General features: G+C 45.8%; 1 protein-coding gene across 8 annotated transcripts in view; it reads right to left on the bottom strand.

The window, feature by feature from the left end:
* Positions 1-22,368, bottom strand: part of TAB3 (TGF-beta activated kinase 1 (MAP3K7) binding protein 3) — a 50,743-nt gene that overhangs the window by 8,169 nt on the left and 20,206 nt on the right. For 7 of the 8 annotated variants that reach the window (XR_004255600.1, XM_032219391.1, XM_032219396.1 and 4 more), the window contains one exon: positions 18,600-18,760. Coding sequence is in view for 7 of the 8 variants with exons in the window: in XM_032219391.1 (XP_032075282.1) it covers positions 18,600-18,760 (161 nt within the window). In the remaining variant the exon portion in view is untranslated. Of the gene's footprint in view, positions 1-422; positions 2,000-18,599; positions 18,761-22,368 lie in introns of those variants that run through there. The other variant, XM_032219397.1, reaches the window with a different exon arrangement.

The following is a 22,368-nucleotide window of genomic DNA, read 5'->3' as shown; positions in this document are numbered from 1 at the left end:
ATTACGTGTTAACAAAATAAACATTAAAAATCTAAAACAATTTAGGAGATGTTAACATTTCTACTTAATAATCACCAAAAGTATACATTAGCTGTCAGCCTCTGCTTTGCTGCTTGTTTTCGGCTGCCATGAAAGAGGGAGGGAGGGCATGGTAATTGGGTGGGGAAGTAATCTGTACAGGAGGACTGTTAAATGGGGATTGTTCACACCATTCATTTGCGCATGTGGATGGAGGGGAGTTTCCCGCCAAGGCCAACTGTCCAGCATTCCAACTGATGATGATTTTTGAAGATGTCTCCCACCTGACGGCTGTGGTGATATACGATTGGACTATGGACTGGGGTACCAAGTGAAGGGGAATGAATCATGTATTGATATCTATTGCTTTCACGCTCTTTTGCTCAGATCCAGCTTCGCTTAGCTTCTCATCATTTATAACCAGTAAAAGTACACTTAATTCTGCAAAATGGAGTCGAGTGGTTTCTTTCTTGGCTATTAAGTGAATGGGCCATGAGATTAAGCTGGATCTCACCTTGCTCCCATCCCGGAGCTGACACCTTCCAAGGAGGGGTGCATCCAATGCTTAAAAATGTCCCACCAGGGCAGTGATCAAGAGGAAGATATGGGAGCGGCCGCAGGCCCTTCGGTGACGGAGCTGTTGGCTGACCTGCAGGTAGAGATAACAATCTCTTCGACCCAAATGGATTTGGGGAGTGGAACAGAAAGAGGACCCTGAAGAACTGTTGACTAGATTACTGTGAGGAGACCCAGAAAACCAACATCTGATTGACGAGATCCTAAGGAGGAAAATCTTATGATGTCCCAAGCCATGAAACTTCTCAAAGGGGCGTGGGAGAGATGCCGGACTCGGGGGAGTGGAATGGAGAGAGGAATTGAGGCAGAGACAGAGAGAAGGTATACCTTGCCTGATTTGAGAGAGGCTGGGGGGGCCAAAGGGGGAGTTGTACAAGATGACCAAGTGCCGACCCCAATCACCGTGGCTCGAGACATTCCAAGAGGGGGGGCCCTCGCAGACGCCAGATGGCTAAAGTTCATCCTTTAAGTGTAAAATACGGGGGAGAACCAAGAGCTTGGCCTATTTCTTATTCAAGTGTGGAATTATATGCAGATGTATGGCCATGAACTGGGTTCTGATGAAGCTAAAGTAAGAATTATATTGATGGCTTTGGAGAAAAAAGCAGCAGATTGGATGGTGGGATTGCACAATGCCGACTCGTCACTTTTGAGAGACTTTAATGGGTTTATGGCCATTTTGAGGAAACATTTTGATGATCCCCTCACAGACAGAAGAGCCAGGATTAAATTTACAACTCTTAAGCAGGAGAAATGGCCAGTAGCTGAGTATGTACAAGAATTTCAGGAGCTCTCATATTACATGAGGGGGTGGTCTGAAGAAGCATTGCTAGACCATTTTGCTGATGGGTTAAACAAAGAGATTTACCAGCATTGTGTGAACAGAAGAGCCCCCCATAGATTACAACCCTGGTATGAAGCAGCCGCTGATGTAGAAATTGACCTAGCCAGGCTGAATTACAAAGGGGAAGGTGAGGGTGAAGAATCCCCCCTGCCAACCCCCCCCCCAAGAGTTCTGAAAGGGGAGAAGGGTGGATTTGCAAGCAAACCCAAACCTCCGGTGTGCTTCTGCTGTGGGAAGGAGGGGCATTGTGCCATGAATTGCCGGTCAAGATGAGCCAAAATATCCCACCCCCTTGGGAAGAGAAGAGACTGGAGAAACCTCCCAGCAGGAAGAAAGAACCGGCCTTAAAAGGGGAGGATCCTTCCCAGCGGTTCAACTCTGTAGAATGAGGAGACGAAACCCACAGCTCTTCGGAAGAAAGTGATTCTGATGATGCGGAACACTGGGTAAGTTCCCATTCAGGCCCATGACTATCCCAGTTGAGCTTAGAGTGCCCTCTTCTGGTGCACGGGAGAAAATTCTAGCTCTTTTAGATTCCGGTGTAGACACTGCATTATAAGCCTGGAAATAATAGAGAAATTGGGATTGAAGCTAAAAACTTTGAAAATCCCAATTGCATTTTGCTAATTGGATGGCTCTATTGCGGGAGGGAGCCCTGCTCATTTTGTTACTGAACCTATTGAGATGTGGATGGGAACCCACCAAGAAACAATAAGTTTTATTGTAGCTCCAGGGATGGACTGACCCCTTATATTGGGATTGCCCTGGCTGCGTAAATGGCACCCATGTATAAATTGGAGGAAAGTTGGTTGCGCATCTGGTCTGCTACACCCCCTGAGAGGGAAGAAGGGGTCCCAATACCGAATAAGTCACAACCCAACCTAGCAGCCAGAGGGCAGGAAAAAATTGAGGGGGAGGAAAAAATCCCGAAAGAATACTGGGACCTGAAAGATGTTTTCAGTGAAAGATCTTCAGATAAGTTGCCATCACACAGACCCACTGATTGCAGCATTGACATTCTACCTGGAGTAAAACTTCCTAAGCCCCAAATTTACTCAATGACCCCTAGGAAAATGGACAAATTGAGAAAATTCATTGACAAAAATTTGGAAAGGGGGTTCATTCAACCAGCTAGACCCCGAGTGGCTGCTCCGGTCTTGTTCAGAGAAAAGAAAGATGGTTCCTTCAGGCTCTGTGTAAACTTTAAAAACCTGAATGGGGTTTGTGTCCAAAATGTCTACCATTTACCACTGATGAAGGACATGCTAGCCCAACTAGATAAAGGGAACATTTTCACAAAATTAGATCTATGAGAGGCATACTACCGGGCCAGAATTAAGGAAGGGGATGAGTGGAAAACTATGTTTAATTGCTGTCTTGGTTGTTTCCAATTTCGAGTTATGCCGTTTGGACTGCAGGGGGCGCCAGCTGTTTTCATGCAATTGATTGAGGTTTTACATGACCACATTTACAAAGGTGTGATGGTCTATCAAGACGATATCCTTATTTACACATGAAGAACACGTGAAACTTATTCGCACAGTACTCAAAAAGCTTCGTGCAGCAGAACTGTATGCTAAATTATCCAAATGCGAATTTCATCAGGAGAAGGTGGACTATCTGGGGTATCGCATCTCCCACGAAGGGACAGAAATGGACCCAGCAAAGGTCAAAGCAGTCACCGAATGGGCGGCCCCCCGCACACGTAAGCAATTGCAAATATTCTTAGGTTTTGCTAATTTCTATCATCAATTTATTCCTTCTTTTGACAAGATTGCTTTGCCAATTACAAACCTCCTGAAATCTAAGGGTGGGGGCGAAACCCAAACCAGGTAAGCCCTTGAACTGGACTATGGAATGCCAGGCTGCGTTCGAGAAATTAAAACGCCTGTTTGCAGCTGAACCAGTCCTAAAACAGCCGGATATGGATTTATCTTTTGTGGTCCAAGCAGATGCTAGTGATGTGGCAGTAGGGGCAGTGCTACTTCAGGCGAATGCAGATGTAAAGTTGCAACCCTGTGCTTACACCTCTCGAAAGCTAACAGAGACTGAGAGACGATGGGCTATTTGGGAAAAGGAAGCTTTTGCTGTCCGGTGGGCCTTGGGGACCTTTTGAGGTGGAGACTGATCACAAAAACTTAGATGCATTAAAAAAAAACCAGAAACTATCCCCTAAACAAATGAGATGGGCACAACATTTCAATAGATTCAATTTCACTTTGAAATATATCCCAGGAGGGAAGAATTTTATGGCTGATGCTTTGTCCAGACTTCCACAATATAACAGTTCAAAGCTGAGTGTTGTCCAACCTGTCATGCCAACAAGAAGTCTCGCCGTTCCTGTTGTCACAAGAAGCCAGACCACTTCCAATTTGGAAGTCACACAGGACCTCGTTGCAAAGCTCAAGGAAGCTCTTGAAATTAATGAGTGGTTCTGCCAACATATGGATGAATGCACCGTGAAGGATGGCCTTGCTTGGAGCTAAATTATATGTTCCTGCAACTATTAGAGCCATGCTCCTTCAACGTGCTCATGACTCTCACATGGCCAGACATTTTGGTTTTGTGAAAACCCTGCATCTCGTCAAGAGGCAATTTTGGTGCCCCACATTGAAAAAAGATATTGAGTCTTATGTGGCTAGTTGCCCCACTTGTGCTGCGGCAAAACGTCCACCAGGGAAGTCTCAGAGATTGCTCCAGGCGGTGGCCCGTCCTGAAGCCCCATGGAAGGAGATCTCTATGGATTTCATTGTTGATTTACCTGAAAGTCAAGGAATTATGGTGATTTGGGTGGTTACCGACTTGTTCTCCAAGCAGGTTAATTTTGTTCCTTGTTCCAAAATCCCTTCTGCTAAATCCCTAGCTAAGTTGTTCATTACACATGTCTATCGTCTATATGGGGTACCGGATTGCATCATCTCAGATAGGGGGGTCCAATTTACCTCCTTGTTTTGGAAGGAGTTTCTAAAGTTGATTGGCTCCGCCCAGGGCTTAAGCTCCATCTACCACCCGTCTACTACCAAACTAATGGGGCTTGTGAGAGGACTAATTCTGTACTGGAGCAGTATCTCCGTTGTTTCATCAACTACCAGCAGGATAATTGGGTGGAATTATTGCCTCATGCTGAGGTGGCATATAATAACTTGGTACACAACATAACACAGAAGAACAGCAGGGGGTTTACCCCTTTCAAACTGCTGTACGGACATGATATTGTACCTATCCCCGAAATACCTCGGGAAAAACTGCAGGTGCAGTCACTCGGAGTGACCAGCTCCAAGAAATGTGGCCCTTGGCTTACCGAGCACTGGATGTGGCGCATCAGGCACATAAGTAGCAGGAGGATAAGAAGAGGGTGAAGTCATGGAAATATAAAGTTGGTGATCATGCATATTTATCCACCAAATTTCTCCGAACTTCTCAAAAGTCTAAGAGATTATGCCCGAAGTATGTGGGTCCATTCCCGGTTGTCAAGGTCATCAACCCTGTGTCCGTTCGTCTAGAACTACCTAAATATCTCAACCGTGTTTAGCCGGTATTTCATGTCAATCTCTTGAAGCCAGAACGCACTTCTCCGTTGCGGGGTCCTTTGGCAGCTCCTCCCGCCCTGCTCCTGATTGAGGGTGAACAGCATTTTGAGATTAAGGAAATTTTAGACTCCAGGAAGATTAGAAACCGTGTTCAATATCTTGTGGCTTGGAAGCATTTTCCTCCGTCTCATGCTGAATGGGTCGATAAGTCCCATGTGCGGGCTCCTCGTCGTATACGTAAATTCTACTCTACCTACCCAGACAAGCCTTGACCTCGAATGATTTCTCTTATCTTTCCCCCGGCCCCTTTTCTTCTGTGTTACGTTGTTTGTCTGTGTTCTTTCGTTTCTGCATGACTGATCGTCCTTTTTCTGGAGAAGGGCCGGATGTCAGCCTCTGCTTTGCTGCTTGTTTTCGGCTGCCATGAAACAGGGAGGGAGGGCATGGTAATTGGGTGGGGAAGTAATCTGTACAGGAGGACTGTTAAATGGGGATTGTTCATACCATTCATTTGCGCATGTGGATGGAGAGGAGTTTCCCGCCAGGGCCAACTGTCCAGCATTCCAACCTGATGATGATTTTTGAAGATGTCTCTCACCTGATGGCTGTGGTGATATACGATTGGACTATGGACTGGGGTTCCAAGGGGGAGGGAATGAATCATTTATTGATATCTATTGCTTTTGCGCTCTTTTGCTCAGATCCAGCTTCGCTTAGCTTCTCATCATTTATAACCAGTAAAAGTACAATTAATTCTGCAAAATGGAGTCGAGTGGTTTCTTTCTTGGTTATTAAGTGAAGGGGCCGTGACATTAGCACTTCCTTATTTGTATCACATCTCCTCTCTTCTGACTCAAATTATTTATATCTTCATAACAAGATCTAAACAAAAATTTGTAAGATTTGCACATTTTTTCGCCAGATCCCAAATTACAATTTATGGCCCAGTTATTTATCCTAATTATGGTTATCGTATCACTATTGGTATCATAGTAAATTATATGTTAATGAATAAACATTCAATGATAATCTAGAACATACAACAAAGTATTAAAATCTCTGCTTATTAATCATCAATAATTAGCTAACTTTTTTTCATCAACTAGCATTATGAACCAGTGTCTTTCCAGTAACAAAATGGTCTTTTCTCTCTCGTCAGCTGTTGTGTCAATTCTCTTTTCAGGACCTTTCCAGGGTTAAGGCTTCTCTTCGCACTTTGCAGCTTAAAAGATATCTCATGTAGTTTCATTGCCCTTGAATTGTTATTAACATAAGCTTAACTTTGGTTGTCAAACTTATTTCTGGATAAATTTGTCTTATTAATTCCATCTTTTTCTCTCTTTCTTTTTCTCCTGCATCTTGGAATTTGGAATGAAGCACCAAATTATCAAACTCACTTTTCCAGCTTCCCTTCTTTCCGCCTTCATTCACATTTACTCCATTAATAAGTTCATCTAACGCCTTATCTTTGTTTTCTGTATTTTCATTCGCTTCTTTAATTTCTGGGGCTCCAACCCCATCATCTTTTTCTGTGATACCCCGCAGTCTGTCCATTTTCTTATCAAATCTCTCAAGTCCGTCTAAGATGTTTTGAAGTCCAGCCAAAATATTTTTGCCAAAATATTTTCCACAAGCACCAGCAGTACACTGTTCGTGTCCTTGAATTTTTATCAGGTTTTAAAAACAAGTTCCAAACCCTTCTGTTGCAAAGTCAGTGTAGTCAAATAGGAATGAACAAAGGATACATTGTTTCAACAAAAAATCCTTCAGACTTAGGCTTCCAAGTGGCAGATTCAACTATTTTTAATACTTTTTCCTTAAGTATCTTTAATATAATTTTATAACAAGTAAAAGGAAAAGTTTATTAAAATAAAAAGTTTTATTTTTAGCCAAAAAAATTAAAGTATAAAAAGAAATGGAGGAAAAAAGATCAGTCCATTCATCTCAAGCGGAGAAACAGGAAATGTTGCAATCACTTCAATCCACAAAACATTGTTACAAGCAAAAGCAAAAAACTTTCTAAGGCAGTCCAATAGGGATTAAATTCGCTGCTTTGTTCTTACTTAAAGGACTAATTTAGCTTAAAAAAAAGTTTCTTAGGGCAATCTTCTAAAAGTAAAAGAAAAAAAGAACCTCACCAGATGGAACATTTTCACTTCTTTCTTTCCGAAGCAGTCTCTGACTATGTCAGCCTGGGGGCTGCTTGTTTGCTGCCAGTTGGAAGCACTTCCCTTGGGTCGATCAGGAATTTTGCAGTGTCCCTGCGACCAGCAAGGTCTTGTTTTCCCAGTCAACGTCTCTTTGGGATGGTTTAGGTCCTTCCGAACCGTCCAGGGGCAAAAGTGTCATCGGCGGACTCGGACTGTCAAGTCCGCACGATGTAACATCACGACGTTGGCTCCTCCCACTAACTTGTCAGCTTTTACATTCTAACTTTTAACCCATGTAACTTCAGCAAAGCACTAAATATTGCAAATGACCTCTATGCAAGTCTAGAATTTTTTTCACTTCATAGTGAGGTTCTCCCTGTATTGCTATAGGAGGGGGTGGTTGGATCTCTGGTCTTAAATTAGACCAAATAACAGGTTTCAGCAAGCTACAATGAAAAACTGGGTGTATTTTCCCTAGGATTCTAGGCAGACTGAACCAAACCATTACTGAGTTAATTAATTTGACTATTGGAAAGGGACCTAGAACTTTGGCCCTAATTTCTTGCTAGGCATCCTTAACCATATATATTTGGTAGACAGGAAAACTTTATCTCCCACACGGAAGGGGGGTTGGAGTGAGCAGTGCTTATCAGCTTATTTCTTGTATTCTTCTACTGCATGTGCCAGAGCTTTTTTTGTATTCTTCCACCCCTTTTTAAAAGTTTCCATCCATTCATTCAAAGATATCAAGGAGGGGGGGCTATCTGGGCAGCTCAGGCATGGGAACAAATTCCCTGCCACTAGTAACTTGAAAAGGAGTTAATCCACTGCTACTGCAGACAGCGTTGCTATACGCCACCTCAGCAAACGGTAGTAAGTCCGATCAATTGTCCTGTTGGTAATCCACATGGATGTATTGTTCTACCATTGCACTTGTACCTTCCACTGCGCCGTTTCACTGCTCCATCCGAGCTGAGTCCCTGCGTGGATCCAATGGACCTCAGGAACTCCCTCCAGACCTTGGCAGTGAATTGGATTCTGCAGTTAGAGATGATTCTCTGGGGTACACCATGTAGGCAGTAAAAGTGCTTGACAAACATCTTTGCTAGCTTTTTCGCTGATGGTAAGCCTCAGCAAGCAATAAAGTGTGCTTGCTTGGAAAGTAAGTTGATGACTGTCCAAATTACTGTATTCCCGCCACTGTCTGGGAGCTATGAAGTCCATTGCAATCTCTTCCCATAGTTGGCTGGGGCTGACCACCTGTTTGCAGTAGTCCTGGGGGCTTGCTAGCCGTATTTTCATGGCTGCGCAATTGGCACAACTTTTTACATAGTCTTCCACTTCTGCTTTCATCTTAGACCACCAAAATTGACATCTGGAGAGGTGGAGCGTTTTTAGGAACCCAAAATGCCCCCCTAACTTTGAATCATGGCTCCGCTATAGCACGTCTAGCTTCAAGCTGGCAGGAACGTATAGCTTGGAACCTTTCCAGGCTTGCCCATCTCTCGTCAAGTCATCTTTGTTGTCATTGAGCCAGAGGTCGATTGGTAGCGCTGCTTTCAATGCGGCAGTCAGTTTGTCCTGACTGGGATTAGGCGGCCGTCTGGTCTGGCCGCGGGTGGTGACTTGTGATGCCATTTGGTTGGGGGGAATTATGGCATGAACACCTCCTCCCTCCAACTGTTGAACTGCAGTTTTCTGGATAAGGCATCTACCAGCAAGTTTTTCCCTGCAGGGATGTTTCAATTCAAATTTAAATGTTCTGAAATATTGCGCCCATCGGACTTGGTTCAGAGACAGTATCCCGGAGATCTTTAGAGCTTCGAGGTTTTTATGGTCAGTCCATACCTTGAATGGCATCCCCCCTCCCCCCCAGGAAATGTCTCCAGGTGAGTAGTGCCCAACAGACTGCATAAGCTTCTTTCTCACGGTGAGCTTGACTTTGATGGCAAAGGGACAGATAGCTGCACTTACCATCGGGTCATCTTCACTGCTACTTTCCTCCTCTGAGCCTAGAGGGGTTTCACTGTCTGCTTCCTCAGACTGGAGAGGAACCTCGTCAGTTTGGTAGCCAAGATGACTCTTTTTGTGTGGTTTCCGCAGGGTCCTCTTAGTCCCACTTGTAGCTGGGGGGCGCACTTGTGGGACTGGAGCCAGGGCCAAGCATTCTGATGCTCTGTGCCCATGTTGACCACCTTGCTTTGTTTGGGTTTGGTGCCCTAGAGGTCTTCTGGTAGGCAGTTGTGGTTGCAGTTGGACCGGTATCACTTGTGAGGTGACTGCTTGGGGTTGGAATGTCCCAGACGACTGCATTGGTGCTGTCTATGGAAGGGGGGCAGGCGTCCACTGATACTGGACCCATCTTTGGCCTGGGTAGAAAGCCCACTCTAGTGGGATTTGACTTGCTGGCGGAAACCCAATTGCCAGTAGCAGGCTGGGGGTAAGAATTCCCTAAAAGCTCTGCTGCTGGCCTCTCATTGGCTGGCTAGGTTGACCCCCCAGCTCATGTGTTGGGCCGTCTGCACCCCAGGGTGAAGGGGGGCTGCTGTAGGTCTCATTTCAGCGGCAAGGTTGTGGGCTGACCCACTCTTTGCTGTATGGAAGGAGCCTGAATCTCCACTTCAGGGCGCTATGGAGTCTTGTCCCGGGAAGGTGAACATTGGCTGGGCCAGGGTCCACCTGGGGGGCTCAGTGCTAAGGCAAGGAGTCATCCCACTCATGTTAAGCTGTGCAAATTGGTCTGAAGGCCGGCCAACGACTGGCTGTGTGATGGTGACAGGAATCCCCAAGCGTTGGAGTGCCTGGTTGGCATCTGCTTTGGCGTCCTCCACTCTGGGTCGAGGCCGATCCTGCACCCATCTGTAGTTCCAACAGCATCTCCTTAGGAAAGGTGAATCCCTCAGCTTTGTCTTGCAATCGGGTCTGGTTGTGAGGGTCACCCAGGAGCTGCCTGTTTGCGCCTGGCTCCCAGCTGGCATTCCCTCTCCACGGCTTCCACAGTTTCCACCACAGCTTGGAAGGCGAGTAGATGGTCTCAATATAAATAGCTGATCCATCATCTACAGCAGTGGTTCCCAAAGTGGGTGGTACCGCCCCCTGGGGGGCAGTGGGATGACTTAGGGGCATTAAGAGGCAAGGGGGGCAGCAGGGGTTGCTAAGAGGCAAGGGAGATGGCAGAGGAGTGCTGCAGGTGTTCTGCTGTACTGTCTCCCGACTTGTCTAGCCTAGCATGCAGGCGTGGAAAGGAATGCAATGGGACCGAAAGCAAGAGTCCTTCCCCGCGGAGGCGGCGGCTCAGTCTCGCCTCACCAGGAACCGGCAATGGCACGCCTTTGGGAAGGCTCAGGTCTTGCATGTACTTTCAACGGGTGGAAGGGCTGGGTTCTTCTTCATCGCACGAGACTGGCGGTTAAAACTGCTCCTCCAGCTGCGGGGAGGGGATGGCCGTGAACCCCTAACCGTAGCAATGGAGTTATCTTCCCCGCTTCTCGTCAGTTTTGCCACCTTACTTCTCCACGGCCTGCTGTTATTTAACGAATGGGCACATGGGTGAACAGCTTCACAAGAGCCGAAAGTCCTGCCCACCCAACATGAGCACACGGAGACCCTCAGCCGGTCTGTCATGCTGTGTAGAAACTGAGCTGCTGTCTCCATAAAAAATTGCAAGGGATGCTGAAATTTTGGAATGTGATTCTAAGGAGAAGAGTGTCTACTTCGCTTGAGCTACTTTCTTATATAAATAAGGATTGAACAGTGTACAAAAGAGGTTGTGGATTGTAATCCTTTCATGCTGGGGCGTGATTGTGCAACTACTTCATAGATGCATAGATGCAGATGTTTTTTTCTATAGTATTAGTATTGTTAATAAGATTCTTTTTAAAATCATCTGGATTAATAAACAATCTTAATCTTGCCCACTGCTGGAAATACTCCAGAAAATGTGTTTTAAATTAGTAATAATTTTATAGCATTAGCTGGCTGGCTGATCTGCTGAAAGAGGGATGCATGTTTTGTTCAGAATAGTTTGTGGAATTGAGACAAGTGGTTCTCAAGCATTGACATACCTATCAAAAGTAGCTTACAGTGCAGTTTAACATCATGTCCTGACTACATCCTTGTGTTTTTCCCCCCAAAATGAATTGTCATTGCCCTGATCTCATTCCCAGTAATGAGTGAAATATCTTTAATCATTAGTTGTACTAGCTATAAAGTGGCATTTTTCCTCCTTTCCTATTGACTTTGTTTGTCAGAAGGTAACAAAAGTGACCAACATGACCCCGGGACACTGCAACCATCATAAATATGAGTAAGTTGCCAAGGGTCTGAATTTTCATCACATGGGCATGGGAATGGTGCAACAGTTATAAGTGTGAAAAACAGTCATAACTCATTTCTTTCAGTGCCATTGTAACTTCATACTGTCACTAAACTAATAGTTGTAAGATAAGGACCACCTGTATTTCAAAAATTGCTAGGGAAGATACAAACTTGCTTTCTTCCTGCCTACATTCCAAACTCTGCTATCTCTTTGCCTTCTGAAAAGCCTTTTTCCTCCTGCTGCAGACTACAGGTAATCCTCAGATTACGACTATAATTGAGCCCAAAATTTCTGTTGTTAAGTGAAAAGTTGTTAAGTTAATTTTGCCCTATTTTATTATCTTTCTTGCCACTTGTTAAATGAATCACTGCACTTGTTACTAACGTTGTTAAGTGAATCTGGCTCCTTCATTGACTTTGCCTTATCAAAAGGTTGCAAAAGATGATCATATGACAACGGGACACTCCAACCATCGTAAATACAGTATGAGTCAGTTGCCAAGCATCCAAATTTTGATCTTACGATCATGGGGATGCTACAATGGTCATAACTGTCAAAAATGGTCATGTCACTTTTTCAATATCTTTTCAGTGATGAAGATTTTGATCGTTCGCTGCTTCATACAGAAGTCCTTTGGCTATCAAAAGGTAACTGTGTGAGACGCTTTTACAATCTTTTTGACACTGTTGTGGAGTTTTTTGAAGACAAGAATGCTTTGCTCAATGGTGAACTCAAAGAGATCAGGCATGACATTGCTTATTTACCAGAACTATTTGCAAAGTTCAATGAAGTGAATTTGCAGTTGCAAGGAAATGAGGTCAATCTTATTAAGGCCAAATCTGTCATCTCTATGTTTATTTCAACTCTATTCAACTCTATTCAAGCGCAATATAGGCCGTCGTGAGCTATACCAATTTCCGAGCTTGTCTGAGCTAGAAGAGAAAGGTGGGATACAAGATGATGATCTTCACGTTTTTTGTGACCATTTGGACATGCTGCATAAAGATATGTCTGAGCGATATCAAGATCTTCTTTTGATAAAAATTCCAGATTGGGTGATAAATCCATTTTCAGATACTGCGGAAGATGGGGTAGTGGAGGAACAACTCATAGAGCTGCAAAATGACATTGAGCTAAAGCCAAAGTTTAAGAAATCGTACCAAGAGTTTTGGTTACAGAAAGAAATTTCTGATCGCTATCCTGCACTATGGACAGTGGTTAAGAAGCTCCTTGTTTAATTTCCAACATCATGTTTGGTGGCTTCAGTGTAGTCATCCAACTTCTCTCCAAGCAAAGAAATCGACTCCAGATTACTGAATGTGGTGATTTAAGACTCCTGCTAAGTGACTTAAAACCAAACATTGGGAAACTGGTATCACTTCATCAAGCCCATCCATCACATTAAGAATTTACTGAACAGTGAAGTAGTTACTAAATTTTACTGAGTTTACTAAGTTACTAGTCACTAAGGTAATTGATAAATGACTATCAGACTTTGAAAACCTGGTATCACTGGATCATGTTCAACAATTTTGTTGAATTAACATTAACTAAAAAGGTTTTTAAATTGGATTTTGAATAAATGTGCAATTAATTGTTATAGTTTTGAATTTTACTGTTACTATCTTCCTTCCGTCGTGCAAACCGCCCAGTCACATGACCCCCCCAGCCACGCCCACCAAGCCATGCCCACAGAACTGGTAATAAAAAAGTTTGAATTCCACCACTGGATGGGGGGCACTGAGGATCAGTTTGTAGCACCAAGGGGGCGATGGACTGAAAAGGTTTAGGAACCATTGATCTACAGCTTCCCCCGTGGCCTTCTTCTCTTCCTCCATCTTCCCTGACTCTTTACGCTGCCCAAGTTGAGGTCGACGCTGTGGCTCAGGACTCCGGACAGCACCCCAATGTTCGGGGCAGCTGGTGAAGTATTTTAATGGAGATCCGGATTAATGTCAGGGTTCCAAATAGCATCCAAAAGTAAATCAGAGTCCGAGGCAAAGGATTCCTCAAAATTCCAATTTATTAAGAGACCCATGTTGGCACATCTGGGAAAACCTGAATCTGAAAGCTTCCAGGTTCCCCCTTTCCCAGTTGAAAGTTCAGTATCCTGCCACCACACCTGCAAGTCCATCACATGGTCCAATCTTCCACTGCCATGCTGGCAGCTTCCATCCATCCAGTTCCGGCCAGATACAGAGGCAAAGGATGACCTTGGCTTTCTAGAAAGAATCTTATAATGGCTACTTATCACCCAACTCTGTATAATCCCCCCTCCCACAATAGAACGACCATTGGACTTTCCTGAAGGCTCGTTTTCAGGGCGCTGTGAAGGAGAGTCCAAGTAAGGGTTAAATACAGCCAAACTGTCCAGAACTGAATTGAAACTTTAAACCACGCCTCTGATGCTGATTATCTTCAGATTTTTTTCAATGAAGACATGGAACCATTGCGCACTGAGAAGTCCAACAATAGAATCCAACAATACAACAATAAACAAGTCCAACTGAAAAATCCAAACTTAACTAGATAACAGCGGAGCTAGACCCCAGGGTGGGGTGGACTCTCCTTCGCAGTGCCCTGAAAACGACCCTTCAGGTAAGTCCAATGGTCCTTTTCCAGGGTGCTGCTCAGGAGAGTCCAAGCAAGGGATATACCCAAGCTAAATGTCACTAGGGCGGGAAGCAGAAGCAGTCAGGGTCTCTCCACTGGAATGGATGCCCTGCAGCACACACCTCCCAAAGGCCCCTTCCACTGAAGCAAACTTGTCTAGCTTATAATTCCGCACAAATGGAGACAAAGAAATCCAGGTGGCCGCTCTGCAAATTTCCTCAATCGGAGCCCAAGTCCCCCAGGCTGCCGTGGTGGCAGCGCTCCTAGTAGAATGTGCCATGATGCGATTGGGCACCGGTTTAGACTGCAGGACATGAGCGAGGGCAATGCAGGCCCTAAGCCACCCACCAATGGTAGACAAAGACACCTTCCTGCCCTGAGATGACAGCTGGAAGGAAATGAAGAGTGACTCATAACGCCGGAAACTGGCAGTATGCTTGATGTATCTGTGGAGCGCCCTGTGTACATCCAGCTTGTGCCAGCATTTCTCATGGGGATGTCTGGGATGCGGACAGAAGTCAGGGAGGATGACCTCCTGAGCTCGGTGGAACCAGGAATTAATCTTAGGAATGAAGGATGGGTCCAGTCTGAGGATCACTCTGCCTTGTTGAATCAGGCACAAGTCCTCACGAACAGACAAGGCAGCCAGCTCAGAAATACGCCTAGCAGAAGAGATGGCAATGAGAAAGGCGGTTTTAAACGTCAAATGTTTCATGCTGGCTGTCTGAAGGGGCTTGAACGGAGGCTCGACAAGGGCATGTAAGACCACGGTAAGGTCCCAGGTCGGATATCTGTGAATCGCCAGGGGACTCAGGTTAGCAGCCCCCCTGAGGAAACTGCGGATGGTGGGATGACGTCCCAGAGAAACCTACCGTCAGGAGCCAGGGTGGTGGAAAGCGCCACCACTGACGGCGGAGAATGTTAGGCGCCAAACTCTTGTCAAGGACGTCTTGCAGGAAGTCCAGAATGACCGGAACTGAAGCTGAGGGAGCCAAAACACCATGAGTAGAAGCCCTCCAGGTAGCGTCATAGATCTGAGTCGTGGAAGGGCGCCGTGACGTCTGGATGGTACAGATCACCTTGGTGGAAAGGTTGTCCTTGCTCAGGAGATCCCTCTCAAGTGCCAGATGGCTAGTTGTAGCCACTGGGGCTCTGGATGTTGAAGGCCCCCCTGACTGAGAGAGATCTCTTGCGGTGGAATCCGCCATGGATTTTCGACAGAGAGACTCACCAGGTCTGTGAACCAGGTCCTCCTGGGCCAGAAGGGAGCCACCAGCAGGATCTCCGCTGCCTCCGCCAGGATCCTCCGGATGACCAGGGGAAGAAGAGGTAACAGTGGGAAGGCGTAGGCAGCTCCTGTGGCCAAGGGCATTGCAGGGCATTGACTCCCTCGGCCCTTGGGTTGTGAAATCTTGTGAAAAACCTGGGAAGGTGCGAGTTGGCCGTCGTGGCAAACAGGTCTACCTGTGGGCAACCGAACCTCTGAACTATGCACTGGAAGAGCTGCAGATGTAGGCACCACTCCAAGTGGTCGACTGTGGCTCTGCTCAGCCAGTCCGCTTGGGTGTTGGTTGTGCCGGAGATGTGCTCTGCCTGTATGGACAGAAGACGCTCCTCTGCCCACTGACCTAGGTTGTTGGCCTCTGACATCAGGGACTTGGAGCGCGTGCCCCCTTGGCAGTTGATGTGCGTCTTCGTCGCGACATTGTCCGTCAACACCCTCACGTGATGTCCCCGAATACCAACCTGAAAACGAATCAGAGCCAATCGGACCGCTCTCAGCTCCAGCCAGTTGATGCTGTGGGATGCTTCGGCTGTGGACCACCTGCCCTGAGCAAGCTGCCCCAACCGTACAGGCTGGCATCCGTCATGATGGTGAGCCGGGTCAGCTTCTTGAACAGGGATCCCTTCGTCAAGGCTGGGGACAAACACCACCTGAGCGAATGATGCACTTTCATGGAGACCAGGATGAGCCTCGGCGAGCTGCTCTCGTTGGCCCGTTGGTAAGAAAACAGGAGCCACTGGAGGGGGCGAGAATGAAGTCATGCCCACAGGACGATAGACAGACACGAAATCATCTTGCCTAGGAGCTGTGACAGCTGAATGACCTTTGCTTGGGGAGACCGCTGCACCTGCATGACCCTCTCCCTGAGGCTTGCCATCCGCTCCAGTGATAAGAAGACCTGGCAGGTGACGGTGTCGATGACAGCCCCTAGATGTTGCAGCCTGGCTGTTGGATGAAGGTGACTCTTCTCCAAGTTGATGGAAAAACCATGAGTTTGAAGTACCTGCATCGTGTACTGTAGGTCCCAGACCGCCTGCTGAGGGGATGATGACTGGATGAGAACATCGTCCAGGTGGCAGTGCAGCCTCACTGGATGGGATCTGAGGAAGGTCACCACTGCTGCGAGGATCTTTGTAAACGTCCTGGGAGCCGATGACAGGCCAAACGGCAGGGCCCGATACTGGTAGTGCTGACCGGCGTAGGTAAACCTCAGGTACTGGCCCTCCTCCTCACTATCCAAAATAGGTTGTGCTTGAGTTGGTGGAACCTCCATGGAGGGCTCCTCAGGAATCAACGAATGAGAGGTTTGTGCCTGGTGCTGGGCCTTGGAGAACTGCTTTTCAAGGGCCTTCTGGCGACGCAATGCGTCCTTGTCTGGGCCCAATCCCTGCTTAAGCCTGGGCCTGGAGTACAGTTTAGAGCCCCTGATGGCCTCCCTGGCAGCCATGCCGGCCTGCCTGGAGAAAGCCCTGGATGAGCCCCCTATTTGGTTGGGGTCTTCTGGTACCTGATCAGCCATGTGATAACGTTGGACCTAGCTAATGAAATAGAGACTACCTCCACTCACCACCTTGCAAAAGCCCTTCGCAGACCAAAAAATGCTCGAAGAGAGACGTAGAAGGTTGCAGCACCAAATTCCAGTCACCTGGTAATATGCGCGAGCGTTAACTGCTCCCAGCGCTTGCAGAATCAATAGGTCTGTGACCGGTAGGCCCCAATCCTTACCGCTCTAGTAATACAGAAACAGGCCAAATTGCCAGCCAGAAGGCACTGCGCGGCTCCTGCCATGAGTCAGGCTGCAGGCAGCTGCGGCACACGGTTCAAAGTGAAAATCAAAACTGCAAGTGGCTTCAAAATGGCAGCCGGAACTTTCTGACGTTATTTAAAGCTTGCCGCCAAGTCTATCAAGAGCCCTGAGGGGCCGCATCGCACGCCGGCCTCCAGGAGGCACAGACGGCAGCAAAGGAGCCTCAGTGGGGAAATTCGCCCCCACAGCGGGGTTTGTGGCAGCGCTGGCATCGGAACTCCGACCCGCATGCTTCCCCGACAGCTGCCTGTGTCCCTAGCGGCGCCTGGGTAGCAAGCAGGACGCCGGGGGGACAAGGAATGAGAATCAGATGGTAAATCACTGGGAAAAATAATATCTCACTAAGCCTGCTCACATCTCAAATCCAAACTACTTACAATTTAAGCTTAAAGAGAGTCCAAGTAAAACTGTTAGAATGAAGAGAAACTCTAAGTGCGTCCACTGGGCTAGCTGAATTGAAAAAAACTGAAGATAATCAGCACCAGGCGTGGCTTAAAGTTTCAATTCAGTTCTGGGCAGTTTGGCTGTATTTAACCCTTGCTTGGACACTCCTGAGCAGCACCCTGGAAAAAATGAATAGTAGAAAGTGTGGCAGGCCTGAAGTCCAAAATGAAAAGATGGCTTGCAGGCCCGAAACCTCCATTAGAGACACCATGGCAAAATATCAATAATGATGTAAAGATATTATATTTTAAAGCTAATAAAACTATGTATATAATTTTTTATGATATATAGTTATTATCACAACAATTTGGGCATAGAACGCAGCAAGCAGTTTCCCACCACCAAAATGGCAGAACCTATCTCTCTATACACAAACAATACTTTTGAACTGCTAGGTGGGCAGGAGCTGGGGACAAAAGACCATGTCCTGTGGAGCTGGACTCAAACTGCCAGAGTGCTGGTAATTGTTCAGTACATCCAGCATCATTAAGCCTTTATGCCACTATGTCCCCTTTTGGGGCAAATAATCATCTTCTATCAGAACTTCAACTTAACATATTATTTTAGGAGAAGGAATTTAAGAAATATAAAAAGAATTACAGAATTAATATATTAGCACATGCAAGCATGTAGTTATTGAAAGACAATACCCAGAAAACACTCCACCTCTGCCAATTCTCAATCAATGCTTTGTCAAAGATCACAACAGATATGATGCCTTAAGTTTTAGAATATTGTTTGTAACTAGGGTTTCCTACTTTTATCTGAAGCAACAACATACTGCTGACATGCCTTTTCAGAACAACTCCAAACCAACAACACTTGAGATAGTATTACAGAATTTGGAAGAGGTGATAAAGCATACGAAGGAACTAAGAAAACATGTAACTAGCTGAAACAACTCAACTGAGACTTACATATTGGATGAAAAATGATGAATTTAAAATATAGTGAAATTCATACTGTCAATAAAGAACAATTTTATTTTAATATAATTATAGAAAAATTGCTTACTGTTGGGATTGAGGTTGTACAGCTCACTCTTCTCAGACGCCTTTGCATAAGATCATGTTCCATATTATTTACGTCAGCTTTAAGTTTCTCAAGTTCCTCATTCTCAAAGTTCAGCTCCTTTGCTAACCTCTCCATCCTTGCACGTTGATGTAACAGCAAAGCTAGTGCATTATAGAGAATAATATGCATAAAATTAAGAAATCCAACTTCTAACTACAGAAGTATAAACAAATGATCTTTTCAAAAACAGAAGCAAATATAAATATGCAATCAAATGCTAAGGTACAAATCATAAAAAAGGAACAAGAGCTATAGACGTTATATTCTTCCATTAGGAAGTTCATTACTTTACATAATCATGAAGATAAGTAATCTTCACTTAATGCTAATTGGGACCTGAATTTTGATCACTAAGCAATGCAGTGTAAAGTGTGACATCACATGACTTTTTGCTTACTGATAGCAGTTCCAAAAGTCACCAGTTAAACAAATCACTATGAATTATTAAGTGAGGACTTTCCCTGACTGTGAATTAAGATATCCTATTGGCTTTCTCATTGACTTTGCTTGTGGAAAACCATAAAGGAAAATTGCAAATCACAATCACATGATTGAAGGATGCTGCAATGGTTAGAAATATAGCTGGTTGCCAAGCACTCACATCACAACCACATGAACGCAGGAGCATGGCAACAGCTAGAACGTGGAGGACTTGTCATAAGTACTAACTGTTCAAAACCATCATAAGTTTGATTGCTGAAAGAATGGTTGTTAATCAAGAGCCACCTGTATTATCAGTTCAGGGACCTGACTCATTTTTGTTCACTAGCCCTTCACTAATAAAGAACTAGCTGTACATGAAGAAACCTTAGTTGATGAACTGCAATGTAGTCTGAAGTACTTGTCAGTCTCTGCTTTACTGCTTGCTTTTCGGCTGTCATTGAAACGGGGAGGGAGGGCATGGTATTTGGGGAGGGAAACATTCTGTGCAGGAGGACTGTTAATTGGGGGTTGTTCTCACCATCTGTTTGCGCATGTGAAAGGAGGGGCGTTTCCCGCCGAGGCCAACTGTCCAGCATTCCAACCTGATGATGATTTTTGAAGATGTCCCCCACCTGACAGTTGGGTGACCTATGATTGGACTATAGACTGGGGTACCAAGGGGAGGGGGATGAATCATGTATTGATATCTATTGCTTTCACGCTCTTTTACTCAGATTCAGTTTGCTTTGCTTCTCATCATTTAGAATCAGTAAAAGTACACTTAATTCTGAAAAATGGAGTTGAGTGGTTCCTTTCTTGGTTATTAAATGAAGGGGCAGTGACACTAAGGTGAATCTCACTTCGCACCCATCCCGGAACGAACACCTTCCGAGGGGGGTGCACTCAACGCTTAAAAATGTCCCTCCATGGCAGTGATCAAGAGGAAGACATGGGAGCGGCTGCACCTCCTTTGTTGATGGAAATGTTGGCCGACCTGCAAGTAGAGGAACCATCTGTTCGACCGAGGTGGACTTGGGGAGTGGGACAGAAAGAGGAAGCTGAAGAACTGTTATCTGGGATTACAGTGGGGAGACCCAGAAAACCAGCAGCTGACTGGCGTGGCCCTGAAGAGAAAGATCTCATGATGTCCCAAGCCATGAAATTTCTCGAAAGAGCCTGGGAAAAGCGCCGGGCTCGAGAGAGTGGAGTGGACAGAGGACCTGAGGAGGAAACAGAGAGAAGGTATATTTTGCCTAGTTTGAGAAAGGCTGGGGGGAGGCGAAGGGGGAATTGCAAAAGATAGCAATAGCAATAGCAGTAGACTTATATACCGCTTCATAGGGCTTTCAGCCCTCTCTAAGCGGTTTACAGAGAGTCAGCATATTGCCCCCAACAATCTGGGTCCTCATTTTACCCACCTCGGAAGGATGGAAGGCTGAGTCAACCCTGAGCCGGTGAGATTTGAACCGCTGAACTGCTGATCTAGCAGTAGCCTGCAGTGCTGCATTTAACCACTGCGCCACCTCGGCTCTTGACCCAGCGCTGACCCAATCCCTGTGGCTAGAGACATTCCAAGAGTGGGGGGGGGCTCGCCAACGCCAAATGGCTAAGGTTCCTCCTTTAAGTGTGAAATACGCTGGAGACCCTAAAGAACTCGGGCTATTTATAATTCAGGTGTGGAATTATATGCAAATGTATGGTCAAGACCTGGGATCAGATGAAGCTAAAGTGAGAATAGTATTAATGGCTCTGGAAAAAAAAGCAGCTGACTGGATGGTCGGACTACATAGTAATGATTTCCCTCTTTTAAGAGACTTTAATGGATTAATGGCAACTTTGAGAAAGCATTTTGATGTCCCCCTCACCAAGCGCCGAGCGAGAATTAAATTTACAACTCTTAGACAGGGGAAAAGATCAGTGGCTGAGTATGAGCAAGAATTTCAGGAGCTGTCAGCTTATATGAGGGGTTGGTCTGAAGAAGCCGTTTCGCTGATGGGTTAAACAAAGAAGTTTATCAGCAATGTGTGAACAGGAGACCCCCCCCCCCGTAGATTGCAGCCCTGGTATGAGGCAGCCGCTGATGTGGAAATTGACCTAGCCACTTTATTACAAAGGAGAACGGGAGGGCAAGGAATCCCCCCTCCCACCAAAAACCCCCTCCCAAGAATGCCAAAAGGGGGAAGGGGTAGATTTACAGGCAAACCCAAGCCTCCCGTGTGCTCCACTGTGGGAAAGAGGGGCATCGTGCTGTAAACTGCCGAGTCAAGATCAGCCAAACCGCCCCACCCCCCTGGAAAGAGAAAATGCTAGAGAAACCTCCCAGCAGAAGGAAGGAACCAGTTTTAACAGGGGAGGAGCCTTCTTGACGCTTCGACCCGGAAGAAGGAGAGAACAAAACCCCCAGTGACAGTGATTCCGATGAGACTGAACGCTGGGTAAGTTCCCGTTCGGGGCCCATGACTGTCCCAGTTGAGCTTAGAGTGCCCTCTTCTGGCACGCAAGAGAAAATTCTTGCTCTTTTGGATTCCGGTTGTTCACGATGCATTATAAACGCTGATATAGTTGAGAAATTGGGATTAAGACTAAAAACTTTGAAAATCCCAATTGCATTTTGCCAATTAGATGGCTCTATTGCGGGGGGAAGCCCTGCTCATTTTGTTACTGAACCTATTGAAATGTGGATGGTGACCCACCAAGAGATGATAAGTTTCATTGTAGCCCCAGGGATGGATCGACCCCTTATCTTGGGATTACCCTAGCTATGTAAATGGAACCCACGGATAAATTGGAGGAAAGGTTGATTGCGCACCCTGAAGGATAAGAGGGGGTTCCAGAACCGGATAAGGCAGGCCCCAAACTAGCGGCCAGAGGGCAAGAGAAAATTGAAGGGGAGGAGAAAATCCCAAAAGAATACTGGAACCTGAAAGATGTTTTCAGTGAGAAATCTTCTGATAAATTGCCCTCTCACAGGCCCACCGATTGCACCATTGATATTCTACCTGGGGTAAAACTTCCTAAACCCCAAATTTATTCAATGACCCCTAGAGAAATGGACAAATTAAGGAAATTCATTGACAAAAATTTGGAAAGAGGCTTCACTGAACCTGCTAGGCCCTGGGTGGCAGCTCCAGTCTTATTCAGAGAAAAGAAAGATGGCTCCTTTCGTCTCTCTGTGAACTTTAAAAACCTTAACGGAATTTGTGCCCAAAATGTCTACAATTAACCACTGATGAAGGACATGCTAGCCCAATTGGTAAGGGGAAAATTTTCACAAAGTTAGATCTGC

Source organism: Thamnophis elegans, chromosome 6, assembly GCF_009769535.1.
Source record: "Thamnophis elegans isolate rThaEle1 chromosome 6, rThaEle1.pri, whole genome shotgun sequence".
In the NCBI taxonomy this organism is placed as follows: domain Eukaryota; kingdom Metazoa; phylum Chordata; class Lepidosauria; order Squamata; family Colubridae; genus Thamnophis; species Thamnophis elegans.
The sequence above is the reverse complement of the archived record's forward strand: the minus strand, read 5'-3'. Positions and strand labels throughout refer to the sequence as shown.